General features: G+C 50.8%; 1 protein-coding gene across 2 annotated transcripts in view; it reads left to right on the top strand.

Annotated features, from left to right (window-relative positions):
• The window catches only part of Rptor (regulatory associated protein of MTOR complex 1), a 300137-nt gene that overhangs the window by 236623 nt on the left and 42237 nt on the right, over positions 1-21277 (top strand). For both annotated transcript variants that reach the window (XM_048429258.3, XM_048429259.3), the window contains exons 14-17: positions 11826-11900; positions 13862-13927; positions 14149-14340; positions 17865-18005. In XM_048429258.3, the coding sequence (XP_048285215.1) occupies positions 11826-11900; positions 13862-13927; positions 14149-14340; positions 17865-18005 (474 nt within the window). The remainder of the gene's footprint in view (positions 1-11825; positions 11901-13861; positions 13928-14148; positions 14341-17864; positions 18006-21277) is intronic.

Raw genomic sequence — 21277 nt, 5'->3', positions numbered from 1 at the left:
GGGGGGGGGGACATGCTGGCCTTTAGAACATGACAGTCCACAGTCTCTCAAGTACTGGATGGAGCTACAGGAGCAGGCCAGCACATCTAGCTCTAAATAGCTTTGTTTTCATAGTTTGATGTTGGAAGTAGTCTAAACAGGCATACATGCTAGTCAGAGATTTAAAAAAGCACACATACACACACACACACATGCTCACCCCAACATACCCATGCCTCTTGAAAGACGCTGGTGATGGAACTGTGCACTATATGGTTCCGTGTCTTTAGAATGCAGAAGATGTGTACTTGTCTGTAGTCAGGAAAGGCAGAGCAGGGGCTGCTTGGGGGCTAGGGAGGGGAGGTATGGGATTTATAAGGGACGTGAGCCTAGAAGGGGCTAAATCCGGCCTTGGTGGTGGGTTTGGGTTCTGAGCTGTAAGTCTATGTCATGCCTTGTGCATCCTGTACCCCAGTGATATAGCTAAAGATCTGGATTTCGGGCATACAGCAACCTGCATTGCTTCCTCCTCGATTTCCAAACAAACAAAATGTGGGCTTGTTTCAGACACGTGCTGCAAGACAACCTAACACTGCCCTGGAAATTACTCCAGACCAGAGAACAGGACACACGGCTGAGTGTGAGCTTGGCACTGTCCCTGAGAAAATCACTGAGTTAGGAAGAAAATGTCTTTTTCACTAAGAATGTCTGTCTCGGGGTTGCACGTGTATGGAGAAGCGGAGGTCAGTGTTGGGTTAAAGTTAGGCCAGAGTTCCCCACACTGTTACGTCACATGCATTCTACTGTCCCTCGCCCCTATCGGCTCCTTCCCTCCCAATCTTGTGGGTTCCTTCTAGTTTCCTGACACTCCAACAACCCTAAAAATCTGAAAACTAAGATCCACGTGTGAGAGAAGACATGCCTGCTTGGTTTTAATAAGTTCCCCAAGTTGTTGTTATCATCTGTCTCTACTAATTAACAAGAATAGGGAGGGAGGCGGTTAATTAAGGACTGGTGTAAGTGGGTTCCAGCTAATTGAGGGTTTTTTCATAGACAGAATTAATGTGCAATTCAGGCAGACCTTCCAAATTATAGTTAATAAAGTTTTATTTATAGCACCACTGGGGAACATCAAGGGCACGATGTCAAGGAATGTGGGAAAACAATCTGAGTTGGTATTGATGGGATAATGCAAAGTGGGGCACACAAAGAGGTTTACTCTGTGCGCACACTGCCCACTCCTCAGGAAGGACTGTTATGGAAAAGACAGCCAGGAAAGGAGCTTTTCTTTCTTCAGCCCCTTGACCTGTGTGTCTTTTGCAGTCTCCAAACATGTTCTGCTTCCTCTAAGTCAATCTGATGAGGTCAGCTCCCCACCTCCCTTCCCCACACTCCCCTCTTCACAGACACGAAGCTCAACTGAAGAGTCCAGGCTCAGCTTTCTCCCTGTCAGCTGCTTCCTCGTCCCGAGTTCTGGTGCCGTGGAGCATCCACACTGGTTCTGCTGTCCCACTGCAGGGCTGCCCTGGGAAGAACGCGCACATGCCCCTCCTGAGCTCACCCGGTGTCCAGATCTGTGCTTCCTGTCTATTAAACTTTGCTTTGGGGGATGGCTCTAGATTTATAGAAACCTGAGATAACAGTGGATTCTGTCCCTTTAAGCCCCACCCCAGTCTCCTACCTGAGGGGCGTCTAGAGGGCATTTGTCACAATGGGGCCTGTGTAGAAGCCTGACCACCGGCTGCACCAGGCACCCATCTCGCATCAGGCTTCTCTGTGCAGACCCTGTGTGGGGACTCCCCTTGCGGGGGGGTTCACCTCCTCCACAGCCTACCCCGTCTGTCCATCAGCCCTCCTCATCTCTGATGCCAAGGCAGCATGAGGAGCTCCGCTCAGGTCTGCACACCTGCATGTTCTTCTCGGGACTCCCGGGCTTGGAGTGCCCTTCTCACGATGCCTTACTGCTGGTGTTACCAGGTTTCTCCCTACAGAGCTCCGATTCCCCAGCCCCCACTTTGCTGTGCTGTGGAGTAGACTGTGAAGCTGGGCTTTGCTGCAAACGTTGTTTGCTTCTTTATTTACTTCCATTTTGTTTAGAATTTGAATGTGAGTTTACTTCTCACGTGTGGGTGTGGAGGGGTTGGTTGTTTTCATTATTTATTTAGACTTTATTAGTTACTTTCGCGGCTGTGATTGAGCACCAGGGCCAAGATGACTTAGGGACAAAGAGCTTATTCTAATGGTGGGGGTGCTCAGAAAAGGCCAAAACTAGAGATCACATCCTCAAGCATAAGTGTGGTCAGAGACAACCACTGAAAGTGGGCAAGGCTGTGCACTCTGCACCACCTTTGCGACTCCGACACTCCCAGCACAACTATTCCACGTCACAGTTTGTTATGACCCCAGAGGTAGCCCACGACCACATGGGGGCTCGCGATGTGTGCTGCTGGGGGAAACTTCATCGTGTGGATCGTGGGCACTAGTCTTAACCACGCTGAAAAAGTGCCTTCATCGTGTGGATCGTGGACACTAGTCATAACCATGCTGAAAAGGTACCTTCACATAGCCTTCTGTCTTACCAGACAGTGAGACAGCACCCTGAACCCAGTTACATAGCATAGTCATGCTGACTGGTTGCACACAGCAACGGTTCCTGCAAGCATGTGTCCCTAGCGCTTCCTTTCCCCCTTTGGTTTCTGCAGACAACAACCTATGCTCAAGTTATAATCGACCCTCAGAGCAATGAAAGTGCATGAATATGAGGTGGTGGCAGGGAGAGAGGAGAGGACATTTGTTCAGTTTTTCCTGTGAGTGTGTTCCTGGCTATCCACCAGCTGTCGCTGTTTAGGTCAGCGACAGAAAGAATGACGTCTTCACTCTGCCCAGTCTCAGCTACAAGATGCCCAGAAGGCTTCTAGGGACATGGCTTCCTCATAGTGTAAAGAGATCAGAAAAACTCAGAAGTATACTAAGTCCACTCCCGAACACAGAGACTTACAAAAGAAGTCTAGTGGTTTAAATGAAAAATGTCCCGTTGAGATTACCTGTCCTGTGAGTGTAGCCAAGAAGGTGGGAAGTGCAAATGGCCACACCATACTTTCTGTCAGTCACATAGAAAGGAGAGCTTTTCTGGTCTGGACTGGAAGGCAGAGCCTGGGGGGTACAGGTGCCCCTCCCCGTAGGGGAGGCTGAGTAACAGTGAAGTGGGGACTGGCAGCAGCCTGCCGGAGATCTCCAGTGGGTGGGGGACGAGAAGGACAAGATGAATGTTCTCCTTCAAAAGGATGCAGTTCTCGCCTCTGGGCACCGTCAGGGTACTGGAACCAGCTGTGAATAATCTTGATTTCAAGGGGGGCGAGATGGCTCAGTGGGCAAAGGTGTTTTTTCCCAGCCTGCGGCCTGAGACCACACACTCCACAGATTGACGTCTTACCGCCACAGGAGGCACGTGTGCACACTCTCATCATCCTCGTCCTCAGTGGGCAGAAGGATCCGTGGGACCCTTGGGGACAGTGTAAGGTCTACATAACAAGTCATTCAAGATGTTGGACTAAGTTCTAGGGAGCAAGTGCATTCCAGCCCCAGTTCTCTGTGTGGTGGTATAAGTTTATGTCTAGGAAGCCCAAAGGGTCTGTTAATACTAATAGAAATAACTTAGTGAGGTAGAAGGCTTAATATGCAGAAGCCAAAGGAGCAACCGTTAGAGGACGAGACAGCAAAGAGCAGCTGTGTATGGTGGAGTCATAAATTCAAGAATAATCTAACCTGAGATGGGAAAAGCTGCCACAAACAGCACCTTAAAACATTCCTGAGAGACACAAAATCAACTTCAGCAAATAAAAACGTACCCTGCTCTCTTACAGAAGGATTCCATGTCATAAACACGTCAGTGTTCTCCCGGTTAATTTATAACTTTAATATAATCCCAGTCAAATTGCCAACGGGCTTTTTTTCTGGAAGTAGACAAACACATTCTCAGCTTCACGTGCAGAGATAAGTAAGAAGAGGCAGGGAATCCTGGAAAGGAAGATGAGTGATAGAGACCCTGTCCTCCCAGATACCACACTGATGAAGAACGGGTTGTACCAAGCTGCAGACAGACACATGGACTGGTGAAGCAGTGCAGAAGCGGACCCCAGTGGATTTGGTGAATGATAGTGATAGCACCTCAGGTTTGCAGTCCTTTGCCTGTGATGGTAGAAAAGCCAGCAGGCTGCAGTAGTTTGGATCTTGAGTGACTCCCAAAAGTACTGGGAGAGACCTGGAGTTAGTGGGAAGTAGCTGAGACCATAAGAGGCGGAGCTGGTGGGAGCTGTAGATCATGGCAGTGTGTCTTAAAAGGGCATAGTGGAGCCTCCGTCCTTCCCTCCTCCTCCTCCCTTTGTGTCATTGCTGCCATGAGGTGAGCAGCTTCTTCACCATCTATTCCCCGCCTCGAGCCCAAAGGCAGCCAGAGACCTAAACCGTAACTTAGAATAGACCAACCTTCCTTCCTTCGTTCCTTCGTTCCTTCGTTCCTTCCTTCTTAAACAAGGTTTCTCTGTGTAGCCCTGGCTGTTCTGAAACTGATTCTGTAGATCAGGCTGGCCTTGAAATCAGTGGTCCTCCTGCCTCTGCCTCCAGAGTGCTGGGATTAAAGCCTTGTGCACCACACCTTTCCATCTGTAAATTGAGTGTTTAAATATTGTATCACTGTAACAGAAAGCTGAGACAAGATACTAATTTGCACACCTTGAACAATAGGATTCAAGTTAAAGAGATACTTTCTGTATACACACACACACACACACACACACACACACACACGAGCACATGTGCACTCGCGCGTGCGCCGACAGTTCCAAAGGCAAGTGGTCAAACTGAAAGCAGCAGTTCCCTGTCAGCTCGGTACAGGGGCTGAAGAGGTGGCTCAGTGGTTATGTTCTTACAGAGGATCTGAGTTCAGTCCCAGAGGATCTGACACCCTCTTCTAACCTCAAGCACTGCACACACATGGTGTTCAGGCATGCATGAGGCATGGCACATACATAAATCTTTTAAAAAGAAAAGTTGGTGGAAATGGTTGTTGACAATGTGAGGTTGCTGTTTCTTCTGAGCGCACAGCAAGGCTGCCTGTACAGTAACCTTTTCTTTGCTTACCAAATGGCCAGAGTTGAAGCAGCTACAGCATGCTGTGCTGCAGAAAGCACCTGGTGTTCTAAACTGCAGAACTAAGACCCTTTCCTTTGATCTAGCAGTCTGCCTTGAGGATTCACTCTATAGCTCTGCCAGCCCACACAGGAAACGACTTACTATAAGTTCATTGTTTGTAGCTTTGTTTGACCAGGGGTGGCTCAGCTGGGAAGCCCAGGCATGCACTGGAGGCTGGTCACGATGCCGGCAAGGGATACTGTCAGGGATAATCTGTGAGGATCCGATTATCATACTATACCCTGTAGGTACACATGAGGCAGCCTAAGGAAGGAGACCCCTGGGGAAAGGATTCAGGAGGGGCTAGTGTGAAACAGCCGGGACTTATTTAAAACACATTTTAGTGTCTATTTAATCACCAGTTAGGAAGAAAAGCACTCAGGGAATTACCCAAGAACCTGTTAGAGGGCTTCTCAGAGTCCTACCTGTGTCTTAGCAGTAGCCAAGTTACAACCCAGAGGGTTGCTAAGAAGCCTTCATGTCTCTGTTTTCATCTTTGAGAAGTGGGATGGTCCACTGCAGAGTGCCTTGGATAGGGTTGTCATCTGGCCAGATACAACCATAGATCACAAGGTTGCTCGGGAGAGTTAAGGTGGAGCTTTAGTTGTTAGGGGGAGGGGGGTTCTGGTGAGGCTCCTAGCCTACTGTGAGCTTCCAGCTAGAAAGGGCGAGGTCAGCAGGACCGATTGTCATGTTAACATTGCTACAGATGTCTCCACGGAGTTCCTGACTCCCTACTGGCAGAGGCTTCAGGGAGCACACCTTTCCCTTACAATGGTTCCATGATTTTTCTTGTCTGTCCTGCATCATGTAACAATAAAAGTTTTATAAAGAAAAAAGCAAGACCCAGGCATCCTGGCATTGACCTTTTGGTTTAGGGAAATTAGCTGAGTGTGTAAATTCATATTTGCTGATGTGTCTGTAACAAAAGCACATGTGAGAAACAGAAGACCGAACACACATAGTGGCAGGGGAGCCTTCATTGGCTAAAATTTTGTTTTTCAACCTTGATGGACTTTATCCTGGGGTGCAAATACAAAAGCATGGAGAAAGGGGTGCAACACACGCCTTCCACATCCATACTAGGCACGGCATCGTAGTCCTCCCTCCTTTTGAGGGTTACCTTACACACGGGTGCATCTAACAGGTTTTTCAGTACGTGAGTAATCAGCCACATTTGGAAAGTGACAGGACACATCACTGGGCTTGTGGGAAAGCAACTGTACTGAGCCTTCAGCTTGTGGGGACCGCAGAGTTCAGGCCTCCTGCATCCGGAAGAACAGTGAAATCCCACTGTGCTCCTGCGTCTCCAGGTTCTGTTGGTGCTGTGCCCAAGGTGTACAGATGACTCATTTCCCTAGTTTCCTCGCTGTGCTGATCGCCCACCAAGGCTGCTCTCCACAGCAGTTTTCTCTTGCTGGAAACATCATCCCTTCCAAATGTCAACTGCCTGCTTCTGGTGAAAAGGAAGAGACTGCATTGTGGGCTGAGTCACCTCCAGCATCCCTGAAGTTCTCTGTGGTCAGCTGGAGAGCACAGGGCCTTGCAGTCTCCCATGGGTCCCCTGTGCTGCCCCACACCTCCCCTGTCAAACTTGGTAATGCTGTCTTAAGTCCACTTCCTACACTCTGCAGCGTTCTGCAGTAAAGAGAGCAAAGCCATGTCTCCTGGAGAAGGGAACTCACTTGCGCAGCTGGTCCAGGACTTGGTCCTTCCGCAGTGCCCACTGCAGCTGTACAGTCCGATCAGCAGCTTCACCTTTCCTCTCTCCCCACCTTCCTTTCCCCTGAGGTACAGACTTACAGGGTCAAAGCGGGCTGCATGCATTGTGGCAGAGGCGGTCCACTAAGAAAAGCTCGTTTTCCTGCGTCCCTTTTTCCCCCTCCTCCTTACTCTAGCCTTAGTAAGTTATCAGTGCTCCTGGTGTGGGGAAGGCACTGCTTAGCAGAGTCTGGGCTTCCAGAGTGCAGCATGGTCAGAGCCCCCACATCCTCCACAGAAGTATGAGCTGTCACTGACTTTCCTGCCCTTCTAGGCTGTAGCCTTGCTTTCTTTCCAACTCAGGGAGGCTGCTGGCCCAGGACTCATAAAGAGAAAACAGGTTAAAGGATTTGCTCCTCGCCCTTTGCAAATGGAGCTCCTGGGGAGGGACGCCCTCCATGCAGTGGAAACCAATATACATGTGACACCTGTGAGCGCTGGCAATGAGAGCAGACGTGCGAAGAGCAGCCATTACTGCAGTGGCGTGACAAGCTTATCAAAACAGAAATCTTTTAATATATGCCTCATAATCGCCAGACTCCGCTTTTGAAGGCTTATTAAAGTGATCCTTTCAGATCTCCTGACTTGGAGGCTCACACTCAGAATTAGTAGGATATGAATTAATGACAGTTTATTACTCTCAGATGAGCTGAGCTTAAGGAGCTTCCTGTAAACGTGTGGGCTTTGATTTGACTTGTCAGCGCTCTGATGTGAAAACAAAGGAAGGTGTTTCTCCTCCCTGACTGCGCTGCTGCTGCTGCTGCTGCTGCTGCTGCTGCTGCAGAAGATGTGGGCAGTCTCCTGGCCGTAGGGGCCAGGTCTGTATAAGGGTGACAGGTCCAGGCTTCCAGCTTGTTTGTTAACTCCGTTAAAGCTGGGATGTCTGTGCAGAGTGTGTGACTTGATGGGCCGAAGCTGGGGTCAGAAACCTGCAGCTAAGCCAGCCACCTCCATCTTGTCCAATTCCGCCTTGCAGAGCCAGGCCAGTGCCCATCTGATGGACTTACTCATCGCCGTCATCACCATACCACCGAGAGGAATTCTCTTGCGCCCCCCCCTCCCGACAAAGGGAGGGTCATGCAGCGTTCACACAGAGCACCCAGCAGAGCCCATGTGCATGGCCCCCTGCCTCTGAGAAGGGCTCTGGACCAGGGCTGCTCTGGAAAGTCAGGAGGGTCCTAAGGCAGACTGACATCCTTGTTCTCATCCTCAGTTCTTAAGCTCCAGTCTGGGTTCCTTTAGGGCCTCTGAGCCTAGAACAGCTTTTGGGAGCTGGTGAGAAGGTGGCCCATCACCCTGGGTACAGGTTCTAGGAGACCTGACCATCTCTCTTTGTGTAGACATCACCCTGGGTACAGGTTCCAGGAGACATGACCATCTCTCTTCATGTAGACATCACCCTGGTACAGGTTCCAGACCTGACCCAAAGAATCACACACAGACTGTATTAATTACAACACTGCTTAGCCAATGGCTTAAGCATATTGCTGACTCACTCATATCTTAAATTAACCCATTTCCATTATTCTGTGTATTACCGCAGGGCTGTGGCCTGCCAGTAAGGTTCCTAAGGTTCTGGCATGTCCTTCTCCTGTGGTAGCTACGCATGGGCGTCCCTTTGACTCCACCTACTCTCTATATATCTCTTCCAGCCTGGCTATATTCTGCCCTGCCATAGGCTGAAGCAGCTTCTTTTATTAACCAATGGTAATAAAACATTCACAGCATACAGAGAGGCATCCCACATCACCTCCATGGATTGCCCTACATTCCTGGGTCACACGACTCTGCACTATTTTGTCTTACATCATTCAAGCACAGAATTCTACGTAAGCTGGGCCTTACTGAGAGGATGGAGAGCCTGACCTAAAATCATCCCATCTCTTCTTTCTTACTTCTGGCGCCTCCCACAACATCCTCCTCAACTTCTGAATGTCATGTCGTTTCCATGAAGAACCCGAACCCCCCAAATCAACCAGCCTAGTGGGAATTAGGGCCAGCTCCAGAGCTGAGGCCATGCCCTCCACAGTTCCCATGGTGGTCACACCCATGCCATGAACTACTAAGGCCTTGCCCTCCTTACTCGCCCTGAGGAGCTTTTGTACCACCAGTACCCATATGACATCAGCTCTGCTCGAGTTCCAGGCTTCTGTGTTTGTCTTCCTGAGTGATTCTGTCTGCGTCTGCATCTCCAGTGCAGCACACTCCCATGTGCACCCCTGCCCTCCCATCCCCTTCAGTGCATTTCTTAAGTCTCTGGAACATCCCCATCCATCCTTCTGTCTGTTCTGCGCATGGTCCCACCTCTGACCCAACCAATATAGCCTGTATCTGTTGCTTTCTTTGCTGCTGTGATGAAATACGGAACATACAGGAGGGAGGGGTTATTCGGACTCAGGTTCAAAGCCATCGTCTGTGGTGGCGGGGTGGTCATGGCAGCAGGAGCAGTCAGGAAGCAGAGAGGGGCAAGTGCTGCTGCTGAGCTCACATCCTTCTTACGTGACCCAGGACCCCAGGCCATGGAGTGGTCCCACACGTGTTAAGGGAGCTCCGGGACCCCGGTCCATGGAGTGGTCCCACACGTGTTAAGGGAGCTCCAGAACCCCAGTCCATGGAGTGGTCCCACACGTGTTAAGGGAGCTCCAGGACCCCAGTCCATGGAGTGGTCCCACACGTGTTAAGGGAGCTCTAGGACCTCAGGCCATGGAGTGGTCCCACACGTGTTAAGGGAGCTCCAGAACCCCAGTCCATGGAGTGGTCCCACACGTGTTAAGGGAGCTCCGGGACCCCAGTCCATGGAGTGGTCCCACACGTGTTAAGGGAGCTCCAGGACCCCGGTCCATGGAGTGATCCCACACGCGTTAGGGGAGCTCCAGGACCCCAGGCCATGGAGTGGTCCCACACGTGTTAAGGGAGCTCTAGGACCTCAGGCCATGGAGTGATCCCACATGCGTTAGGGGAGCTCCAGGACTCCAGTCCATGGAGTGGTCCCACACGTGTCAGGGGAGCTCCAGGACCCCAGTCCATGGAGTGGTCCCACACGTGTCAGGGGAGCTCCAGGACCCCAGTCCATGGAGTGGTCCCACACGTGTTAGGGGAGGGTCTTCCTACTTCAACTGGCCCACTGTGAACTCCCTTGAAGACCTGCCCAGAGGTTTGTACATATGTAGTTCTAAGTCCTGTCAGGTTATCAGTACTAACAGTATTGCTGACCGCTGCCCAGTTTCTGCTGGCTCTTCAGTGCCTCCCTCCTGTCACCTGGTCTCCTACCTCTTTTTATCCACATTCTAGGACTGGCCTTAGTTCCCCTTCTGTTCCTTCTTCCCCATCTTTCTCTCTCCCTTTCTCCTCCTTGATTCTGCTTTATTGCCCTCCAGGAAACACCCCCTCCTGCTTCCTGTGGCTTCTCAGGTGCTGGCAGCAGGTGCCATTGTCTGTCACAGCTCTGCACTCTGTTGTTTGCCCCAGCAGCAGGCCACAGGGCTTGACTGTGTCTCTGGAACAGAGCCATTGTCTACATGGGGGGGGGGGGCCCTCAAGTGTGCGGCACACGGTGACCACACAGATGGAATTGTGTTCACAGGAAGGAGTAGCTGAGTTAGAAAAGACTGCATAACTGGTGGCTTCTTCAGCACTGACGATAGTCCTTGAGTCTTAGAGCTCTTTCTTTGCTTAGGAATGGGGTCTCTAGGAGGCTCCATTAACATATTGTATGGCATGAATCCAACAGAAACCCCAAAAGCTTCAGCAGGTACTAGCACTACAGAAACAACTGCTGTCGAGTGTCCTCGTGTGGAGAGCAAGAGGAGGGGAACCTGAGAGGAATCAGAGAAACTTGAGAGGAAGAGAAAAGTCTGAGACAGGAGAGGAGGCCTGGGAGGAAGAGGGCAGTCAGGAAGGAAAGAAGGCAGGCATGCCTTGACAGGAGATGAACCTGAGAGGAAGGAGTCTGAGGGGACAGGGCAGTGGGTGTCTGAGAAAGGGAACCTGAGATGGGGGGAGGAACATGAGAAGAAGTGGGGGTGTGAGACAAAGGATCTCAGCAAAAACTAGAACCTAAAAGACTAAGAGCTCCAAGTGGGCGTCCATCTCTGTTTCCTGCATGTGTTGCACACTCATACATTCTTAAAATCAATCGTGCAAGCGAAACACTCAAATACATAAAAATAGAAAAATAAGTTAAAAACTACCAAAATATCTTCATTTCTGCCAGGCTGGTGAACCTGGGCAGAAGCAGAAGTCTGGGGGGAGGACCCTGCAGAGCTTAACCTTAAAGCAGCCACCAGCAGCCAGTAGCAGGAGGTGCTTTTCAGGGTGGTGGTTTGCTTTCTTCTGAGAATCGTAGGAGTCCAGCCTTTTCCCCAAGGGCAACAACTGTGAAGGTCAAACTTGAACTAAACTAATATCACCCCTCTTATGCCCTCCCCATGACCCCAAGTTCCCAAAACGAATTGACCTCCTCCCTGGGTATGACTGATGAATGAAGACAGCCACTAACCACATGGCTAGTGACAGCTGCTAACCACATGCCTCAACCTCACCATAACCAGTCAGGTTAGATGTCAGCTACCGCAAGACCCCTGACAAGGCTGTGGCCCACCTGTGGTTTTCCTGATCCAAACTCTAACCTGTAAATGCTCAACGCTGCCGCTCTCCTCCACCCGTGTACCGAGCTTGGGCGTGTAGTAAACCCCCTTCTGTGGTGGTCTTGTTTGGGGGTCTTGTGACATGGACACAATGCAGTCAGAGCTTTTTCCCGAGTGAAAACTGAAGTTGCAAGGAAAGACACATAATGTCTTCCCGCATGTTTGCACGCCTCTGCTTCATAAGATGCCGTGACATATCCCACCAGTTCCTGTACTCATGGCCTCTCTTCTGTCTCCTTTTCCCTCCAGTCATGCCAGGCTGACCTCGTGAAGGACAACGGTCACAAGTACTTCCTTTCCGTCTTGGCAGACCCATACATGCCAGTAAGGACTGAGCCATACTTCTCTCAGACAGCATGGGATTTGTCTCCGCTCGCACACTATGGGTTACAATTCCTCTCTGAGGGCCAGGTAGAGAGGTGCTCTTCACGGTTACACATGAATGGCCACTTAGTGCCCACACTGCACACTGCTCCATTTTCTCCTGCCTCAAGTGAAAATTTGGTCTTCCTGCGACAGTCTGTCTCTACCCAGCATCTCTATTACCTAGAGCCTGCATCCTGAATAGACGGACAGATGGATGAATACCTGTTATGTCTGTGTTATGGTGCCTCAGATGCCCTGAAGGTTCCTTAATGGGATAAGATGCTGACATTGCTTTACTGAAGGAAGAGATTGTTTGAAAGTTTGAATTTTATACATACTTTTTATTAAATTGTTTAAAAATAGATAGCATGAATAGGACATAAGTAGTTTTCTCATAATATTTTACTATCAGTTTCTTTAGCCTCCCTCTGGCTGCTCAGCACAGCCATATAGACAGAGCAGCCGTCCACAGTCGCTCCTTCATACGCTCTCTTTCACATTGGCACTCAGGTGCTGCATCTGAGAGGAACTTTTGTATCTGAATTCTTCCTCTGGCTGCTTTAACTCAGCCCCAGCACAGAGCTGAGGACTCCAGGGGAGGGGAAGGGCGCTGAGGATGGCTGGCTAGGGCAGTTTCTTTGCTCATGCCCATCAGCCACTTTGTTTTCTTCAGAAACAGCTTTCTGCTGCTTCAAGAAAACACTGCCTTCACCTGTCCTTAAATAAACAGGCAGATCTTGGGGGAGCACAGAGCCCCTCCCCTGGGAAAAAACACTAGAGGTGATGACTCAGGGCAGGCATCACCAGGAAGAAAATCATGAAGGCACCACCTGAGAGAAAAGCAAAGGCATGAAATGGGGGGGCGTGGATGAGGGAGGCCACTGTTGCTGACCTCATCCCAGAGTGCTGCAAGGGGAAGGAGGGCAGTATCCGAACAGACTGGAGCCTGGAGACCTGAAGAAAGAAATGCACAGTGAGCCCTGGGACGATGGAGTAGAAATAAATTCACAGACACAGCACAAAGTAACGAGTACCAGGAGCATAAGGAAAACCCCCAAAGCCGCCAGAGCCCAGAAAGGGCAGACGGCAGCTGCAGCGATGGCAAAGGATTGCGTGTGGCCCTTCCGGCAATGCAGAAGGGGAGTACAGACACTGTATGGCAGAGCATGATGGCTTGGCACTCTAGCACCTGGAAGGTAGAGACCTGGTCTCTGTTACAGTGAGCTCAGTAGACGTGCCATAGGAAAGCAGCAAAAAGCAAGGGCAATGGCCAGAATGCTGGTGCTGCCAAGGTAACCGTTAATTAGAAGGGTTGGAGGTAAGAGGAATGTTGGGTTGAAGAAACTCCAAGAGCCTGGCAGCAGTCCCAGAGGAATTCAGGATTAGACTCTCAATGTGCGTGTGGAAAAGGTGAGGCACCATGAAGAAGTCTTATGAGCTATTGATCTGTCCAGTAGGAGACCAGAATTGAAGCAAAGATTGCTACATTTCAGCCAGGTGTGATGGCGCACACCTTTAATCCCAACACTCAGGAGGCAGAGGCAGGTGGATCTCTATGTGTTCAAGGCCAGCCTGGCCTACAAATTGAGCTTCAGAACAGCCAGAGTTGTTTCACGGAGAAACCCAGTCTTGAAAAACCCAAAAAAGAAAAAAAAGAAAGGAAAGAGTGGACAGCATGATGGACCTTTGGGACCAGTTAGCACCACCAACCATGCTAACTGCTGTGACACAGGGCAGCAGAGCGACCTGGGCGTGTTGTGTGGCCTTAGCTTCCAAGGGAGAAGCCAGTCTGTACATGCAGACCTCTGAGAATGCCTCAGCACAGAGGCCAGTGCATGCTGAAGACGGCAAGTGCACAGTCCTTGGAGACAGGTGAGTCTCTGGGAAGGGGCACAACCATGGTGCGTTTTGTCTTCCAGGCTGAACATAGGACCATGACGGCCTTCATTCTCGCTGTAATCGTCAACAGCTACACAACAGGGCAAGTAAGTGTCATAGCAGCTCCAGGAACAGCAGACTTGTCTCAGACACAGTCTAGCGCAGGCGTGCAGCCCAGGCCACATTTGCAGAGGGAGCCTTTGGGTTCCCTCAGCAGGCAGGGGACCGGCCCTTTCTTTAATCTGAATGAGACAATGTAGTGTAGTGTGGTTGAGACCCAGCCCTGGGTACGAGGGCAGAGGACCACTTCTCTGTGTCCTGTGTCCAGGAAGCCTGCCTGCAGGGCAACCTGATCGCCATCTGCCTGGAGCAACTCAGTGACCCACACCCCTTGCTGCGCCAGTGGGTGGCCATTTGCCTGGGAAGAATCTGGCAGAATTTCGACTCTGCGAGGTGGTGCGGGGTGAGAGACAGCGCTCACGAGAAGCTCTACAGCCTCCTCTCCGACCCCATCCCTGAGGTGAGCTGTCCTTGAGAAAAGTAGAAAAGTAGCTTCCAAGTTGGGTCAAAGTACGTACCGGTATGTGCTCTCCACCTAGTCCTCCAGGGTTCTGTTTGTAAAGAGGTCGTGTAGGACCGATGTGCAGAAGTCTGCCCTATGCGAACGTAATTTCACCCAGAATCTCTAGGGCCATGCACAGATTCCCAAGATAGGCTACAAAGTCACACATTTAACTTTTCATTCATGGTGAGCCAACTCTGTATGCGGTAGGATATCTGCAAGCTGGCACAGCCTCACCTAGGTCTAAGAAATAAATTTGAACCATTCTGTACTGCACATCCTGTGGACCTGGGCCAGGTTATCACTCAACAGAGAGGCAGAGAGACAGACAGAAGCAGACAGACAGACATACCAGTCAGGGCCTTGTGCCTCATGGTTTGGCGCAGGCTAGAGAAGGTATTGGCACTGCCTTTTCCCTGCAGACCAAGACCGTCTGCTGCCAGTCCAGTGTACAATGTGTTCTGGACTCTCTGGCCCCAGTGAGCACCCACCCACCTCCTTGCTTGCTGAGCCTGCTTAGAGCCTATAAGGGTCCCAGGTGCAGGTGTCTGAGCTCTGGTGTCTCCACATCCGGAGGTGAGGTTTGAACCTAGCAGCCTGGTGCCGGCATTGCTCTACGCCACTCATCTTACAGCTCCATGGTCAAACTCTCTGGAACAGTGCCCATGGAAGTGTATTTACTTATTTTCCAAGTTGTTCTCAAAAGGGTTTAAGGACACCAGGCAGGCATAAAAATTCAGAGAACATGATTTTGAGAACGCAAGGACCCGAAAAGCTGGAGGAGGGTCAAGGCCAGCAGAAGCAGACCCATGTACCTTACAGAGATGGCCATGAGTTGTCCTGAGCCTCCCCTGATCCACAGTCACCAGGGGAGCACAGTTATTCCTCACCTGGGGTCGGCTGGGCCCCTGGGAACTGCTCGGCTTAAGTCATCTGCAGGCTCAAACACAGTGGAAACTAGAAAGTTGGTGCTGTGCCGCGACTGTGGAAAGCAGTGTCTGAGATGGGAAGAATTGGTGCAGCAGAGCGCTGTTGAGAAGGGTGTCCCCGCTCAGGAGTCTCCTGCCTTTGGAACAGGCTGGGTGCACACCCAGGTTTTGTCACAACCAGGCTTCACATTCAGTGGGTGAAAAACCAGACAGGTCCTCAGGGGCAGGTTGAATGCAACTGCTTGTTAATCCATCTGCTCCATGCGTGCCTTCCAGCACACAGCTGTGAGGTCCTGGCAGCCTGCTCGCTTTGTCACGCAGCAGGGAGACCATGGTGGGCACGGGCTGTCCCACAGGGTGACTCGAGACTCTGGTACTTCTGCTGTGCTCATATGACTAGACCAGCAACATAAGTAGAGTGTGGACTGCACAGGGACCTCTCTGCTGAGGGAGAAGAGACACCCACCTGCAGGCAGCTGCGGCAGCAGAAGTACTGCTTAGAGCTGTGGAGGCCCAGGAAATAGTGAGCTAAGAAAGTAGAGGGAGAAGGAAGCAGAGGGGCTCTGATGCCATGCAGAATAGCAAGGAAAATGCGGCTAATCCCTGGTTAGGGCAACAAGTGGGGATCTTTGGGATGGGGCATCTGGTCTGGAACTTCCCTCTGGCTTGCTTCCGACTAATCACAAAGCTGAGCATCTGGTTCTTTTCCCTCAATTGCTGAAGCACGTGGCGTGTTGCCTCCCATGTCCTGTGTGTTTCTGGCCTGGCCCTTTCCTGGGAGCACAGTTGTCTGTGGCAGACCCAGGTAGTTCCTTCATTCTGGGAAGGTAGGACGTCATCCCGGGTCAGTAGAGTATTTATCACACAGGTGGAAAAAAAAAACATTTTTGTAGCAGGGAGACCCAGTTATAGGCTGTTTGGATCCCGTGGGGAGTAGGAGACCCTGCTGTCGTTTTCAGAAATGATCACTGTGTATTTGTTAATAAGCGAAGGGTCCAAGAAGCGGCCATGAGGGACTGTCCACTAGGGGAACAGTGCAGCCCTGACAGTAGCTTAAAGGGCAATTCTGAATTGCTCAGTGTACATATCACGTCAGATTTTGCCTAACTCCTTAAGAAATCAGTGCTGTCTGTCCCCAAACATGCCAGGGACATCTGTCTTGTCTCGGGCCCTCTTGTGGCGTTGGAGAATCCTGAGAAAGTTAGATCTCAACCTCTCTGTAGGCCAAGAGATAGAATATTTCTTTGCAGAAAAACTTAAAATGAACTTGACAGGAAGTATTGAAATTGTCCAGGGAGGAAGCTCATACCATAGCAAGAGGCCCCATTCTGTCTCTACATCTGGATGTCCCAGCAAAAGGATAGGGGTCTGTTGGGGACAGCCCCAGGAATGCACAGCCACAAAAGAGCAATATTGATTATGTGAGCCACCAAGATCACCTCCAGCTGCTTGGCACCTTTGTAACTGCTGACAGGAGTCCACGAGAAGGAAAGCTTTGAACAAACCACTGTCACCAGGCCCCAGACACAGGCAGTCCCCGTGTCTGCCCACGTCTGCACTGAAATGGTCCAGGGAGTTTTTCTTAGTGTCGTGGCTGTTTTTTCAGAACTGGAAGACAGGGACTTGATTTTCTCTCTCCGCGATGCTTGGCACCTCTGAGATTCAGCCGCTACCTGTGTGAGTCATAATGCAGACTGTAAGGATTTTGGGGTGCAGAGACTTAAAGCAGCCACACCCTATCTCTGGAGATGGCAGTGGCTCCTTGCCTGGGGCCTGAGAGCCATGTGCCTTCCTACGCTAACGCAGCCTGCACCTCGTGCAGCCTCTGGCCTTCTCACTCCCTGTCTCCCACCACTGACTGTCCACGGCTGTCTCTCACTTCTGGGGAGACCAGGATGGTCTGCTCATAGTCAAGCCGGGATTCTTCCAGCCCTGTACAGGATGTAAAGAGGAGGACACTGTCTCTTCAAGGTTAGCTTCTTTTCATGTGACCTTGGGGTCTGAGCTGAGCTGAGATCCCTGGGTACCATGGCCAGCCCTGTATTGTTTCCCTCACTGCCTCTGTCCCCGGGAGACTTTACCCTTCCTGGTTTCCATTTAGCTTCTCTGTCTCAAAATGGACCCACACATTCTCCACTTAACACAACCTCCCCTCCATGGCTTAGTCCAGCCCACCTTCCCCAGCATCAGCTCTGGGCCAGTCTTCTCCAGAACACCTTTGTCTCCTCCAACTCTGTAATCAAAAGTTCACAGTGCACACCAGTCTGCAGACTCCAGAGGATACTGCTCCCTCCCCCGCAGCCTGGTCATCCCTGAGCTGGGGCTATGCTGCCTTCACCTTTGGCTTCTGGGCTGCCCACACACACCCTTCCTGCTTATCAATACCAGTGTAGCTTTGGGCACAGAACATCGTACAGTAAGTGTCTGTGAAATTGAATTGAGCTAAACTTACACGAACTGAATTAAATCAGCTTGCAGACAGCCTCAGCAGCAATGCAGATGGTAGATAGACCAGCCGTGGGTGTGACTGATTGCCCGTCTTCTGCCCTGCAGGTCCGATGTGCGGCTGTGTTTGCCCTTGGCACCTTTGTGGGAAACTCTGCTGAGAGGACCGACCACTCTACCACCATCGACCACAACGTGGCCATGATGCTGGCCCAGCTGATCAATGACGGAAGCCCCATGGTCCGGAAGGTATGTGGGTGCCAGCACAGTAGCTGAGCCAGCCCAGAGGGCCTCACATCCACCTGGGTGTGCTAGTCGATCTTTTCAGAGTGTGCCCTCATTGCTCATGTCTGTTCCCCTGACGGCACTGAGCTGACCAGGTCTCTAGTCTTCACACAGCAGCCTTCTCCTCACCTGGGCACCGGCACGCGGCACTGGGTCTCTGCAGAACAGAGACAGGTCTGTGCAGTGTGTCCCCTGTTCCACCTCTCACTCGCCTACAGTGTAGTCTGTCTTCTCTGCTCTCCAAGGTTCACACCTCCATAAAAAGATGTTCCACATCCTCCTGAGCTGGCAAGAGCCTTTGCGGGAAATGCTCTGGCTTCCTGACCTGGTGAACCTGGCAGCTGCTCTTAGAGCATACGTATATATGAGATGGATAGGCGAGCAAACTGCCCGCGGTGACCATGGGTGCCTGTGTTGTCCGTGAGAGCCACTGGGCTTCTTGCTCAGCATTTCTTTTCTTTCGATTTTTTTTGAGACATGGTTTTTCTGTGTAGTCTTGGCTTTCCTAGAACTCACTTTGTAGACCAGGCTAGCCTTGAACTCAGAGATCTGCCTGCCTCTGCCTCCCAAGTGCTGGGATTAAAGGTATTCGCCACCCCTGCCAGGCTTTTTTTTTTAATAAGTCATTTCTTTTTATTTTATATGCATTGTTTTTTTACCTATATGTGTGTCTTTGTGAGGGTATTGAAACTCCTGGAACTGGAGTTACAGACAGTGGTGAGCTGCCATGTGGGTGCTGAGAATTGAACCCGGGTCCTCTGGGAGAGCAACCTGTGCCTACAACTGCTGAGTCCTCTCTCCAGTCGCCTCCTCAGTATTTCTGAGCAGCAGTGTTTGGTTCCCCTAGATGATGGGCCTGTGGGAGATTAGGAATGACTTTGGGTTATGTTTCTGGAGAGCAGCTGCACGGCTAACTTGAAAGTGACATGATCTGAACACTGTTGCTTCAGTCGTCTCAAAATGTTGGGGACACATTCACCTCTGGACCCTTCTGAAACTGACTCAAGTCACTCCCATGCCTCATCTTCTTATGACATCTTTAGAATGTATAGTGAGAAGCCATGCGGGGTCACACATTCCTCTCATCTCAGCACTTGGGAGGCAGAGGCAGGCGGTTCTTATTTGAGGTCAACATAGTCTACATAGTGAGTTCCTGCCAGGTGAGGCCCTGTGTGCTGAAGTCTGTGTGCTGAAGTCTGTGTGCTGAAGTCTGTGTGCTGAAGTCTGTGTGCTGAAGTCTGTGTGCTGAAGTGTCTGTGTGCTGAAGTGTCTGTGTGCTGAAGTCTGTGTGCTGAAGTCTGTGTGCTGAAGTCTGTGTGCTGAAGTCCCTGTGTGCTGAAGTCTGTGTGCTGAAGTCTGTGTGCTGAAATCTGTGTGCTGAAGTCCCTGTGTGCTGAAGTCCCTGTGTGCTGAAGTCCCTGTGTGCTGAAGTCTGTGTGCTGAAGTCTGTGTGCTGAAGTCTGAAGTCTGTGTGCTGAAGTCTGTGTGCTGAAGTCTGTGTGCTGAAGTCCCTGTGTGCTGAAGTCCCTGTGTGCTGAAGTCTGTGTGCTGAAGTCTGTGTGCTGAAGTCTGTGTGCTGAAGTCTGTATGCTGAAGTCTGTGTGCTGTGGGGTCTGTTATTGGTTTTGTTGTTCTCTGTTCTTCTGGTCAGCAGCATTTCTGGACCTGCTTCCTTCAACCTGTACCCTTTTAATCGTCTGTTAAGATTCTTTCCGAAGTATGAATGCTCTCTCCTTTCCAAAAATAGCTTACAAATAGAAAGGATGGTAACTGAAATGTCCAAAGACCAGTACTGGGGAAGGGTGTTGTGACATCTGCAGGAGTGTGACCTTGTGTCTGCTTCTGCTTGTGCTTCCTTGATGTCCCTTTGAGGATCTCAGCCCTTGATTCTAGAAGCTTCCTGGGACTCACTTCACCATTGTGGGCTGTGTGATGCTCAGGAACCTGCAAGGGTGCATGCTGTCCCATCTCCTAGAGGCAGAATGCTGTGTCAGGCTCTGAGAAGTTGCAGGAGTTGCAGGTGTTCCCAGCTGGGGAGCACAGGAAAGGAGGTGTCCCTGTGTGTGTGTGTGTCTGTCTGTCCCTTCCTGAGCTTGGCTTGCATGCTCTGGGTATAGAGGTTGATGACAGCCCATCTGCGTAGTCTAGTAGAGAGCGCAGACAAGCCAGATTTGGTTGAAAGCTGCTTCAGAGGGTTGTGGGGAGTCTTAGAGTACATCACAAGCCTGAGCCCTGCCTTGTGGTGGGGACTGAGTCACCAAGGGGCATCTTACAGCCAGGTAGTGGAGTGTGTGCAACAAGAATCAGGGAACTCCAGGGAGGAGCTGGTCCAAAGGGTGGGAGTCACTGGAGGCATGCCTTGCTCAGGTATGGGCAGCAAGGGGAAAGCTGGGAGTGGGGCACATAATCCTGCATGTCACAGCTATCTTCTTGGAAAGCGCTTGGCAGTAGCAGTTCATTCTTGGGGTTCTTCAAGTGTTGGGTTTGACTTTGGGCCCTTAGATGACGTCCTCATGGGAAACCTGTGTCCTAATGGAGACTCAACCACTCATAGGCCAGGGGATATGCTGACATAATACAGTGTGTGGAGCGAGACAAGTTGGAGAAAAGAGAAGGCTAAGGTGTACACAAAACCAGCAACTCCAAGATGCCAGCATTAGGAATCACATGTGGGACTAGAGAGATGGCTCAGAGGTTAAGAGCACTGACTACTTTTCCAGAGAACCTGAGTTCAATTCCCAGGACCCACATGGGGGCTCACAACCATCTAAGCACCCATAATCTCAGTACTGGAAGGGATGTAGGCAGTCTAGCCAATCAGGAAGCTCAAGTTCATTGGCAGACTCTGCCTCAGATAAGGTGCAGAATGATAGAGGAAGATACCCAACATCAGCCTTGGCCTCCACACACGTGTGTGCATGTGCACATACATACACATGAACATGTACACACACAGAGTACATAGGGATCAGACCAGATATAGAGACACAGTGCTCTAAGGGATGTACACAGGAACAAGCACCATGGACCCACTGAGGATGCTAGTGTGGAGCCCAGAGCTGACCTCTCTCTTCTCACACTCTTGTGCTTTGATATGGGGTTTATGGCATCTCCCAGCTTAGGCCTAAGGGTGTGGCTATGATTGTGGCTATAGCCATAGCATATCCTAGTCTGGAGGGAGTTACTGGGTCAACGGCCCAGGAGAGTAAGAGAGACAAGGGTCAGGGTCAGTGGTC

Source organism: Myodes glareolus, chromosome 9 (assembly GCF_982192425.1).
Source record: "Myodes glareolus chromosome 9, mMyoGla1.1, whole genome shotgun sequence".
NCBI lineage: Eukaryota > Metazoa > Chordata > Mammalia > Rodentia > Cricetidae > Myodes > Myodes glareolus.
Note: the sequence above shows the minus strand (reverse complement) of the source record. Positions and strands in the feature narration are given on the sequence as shown.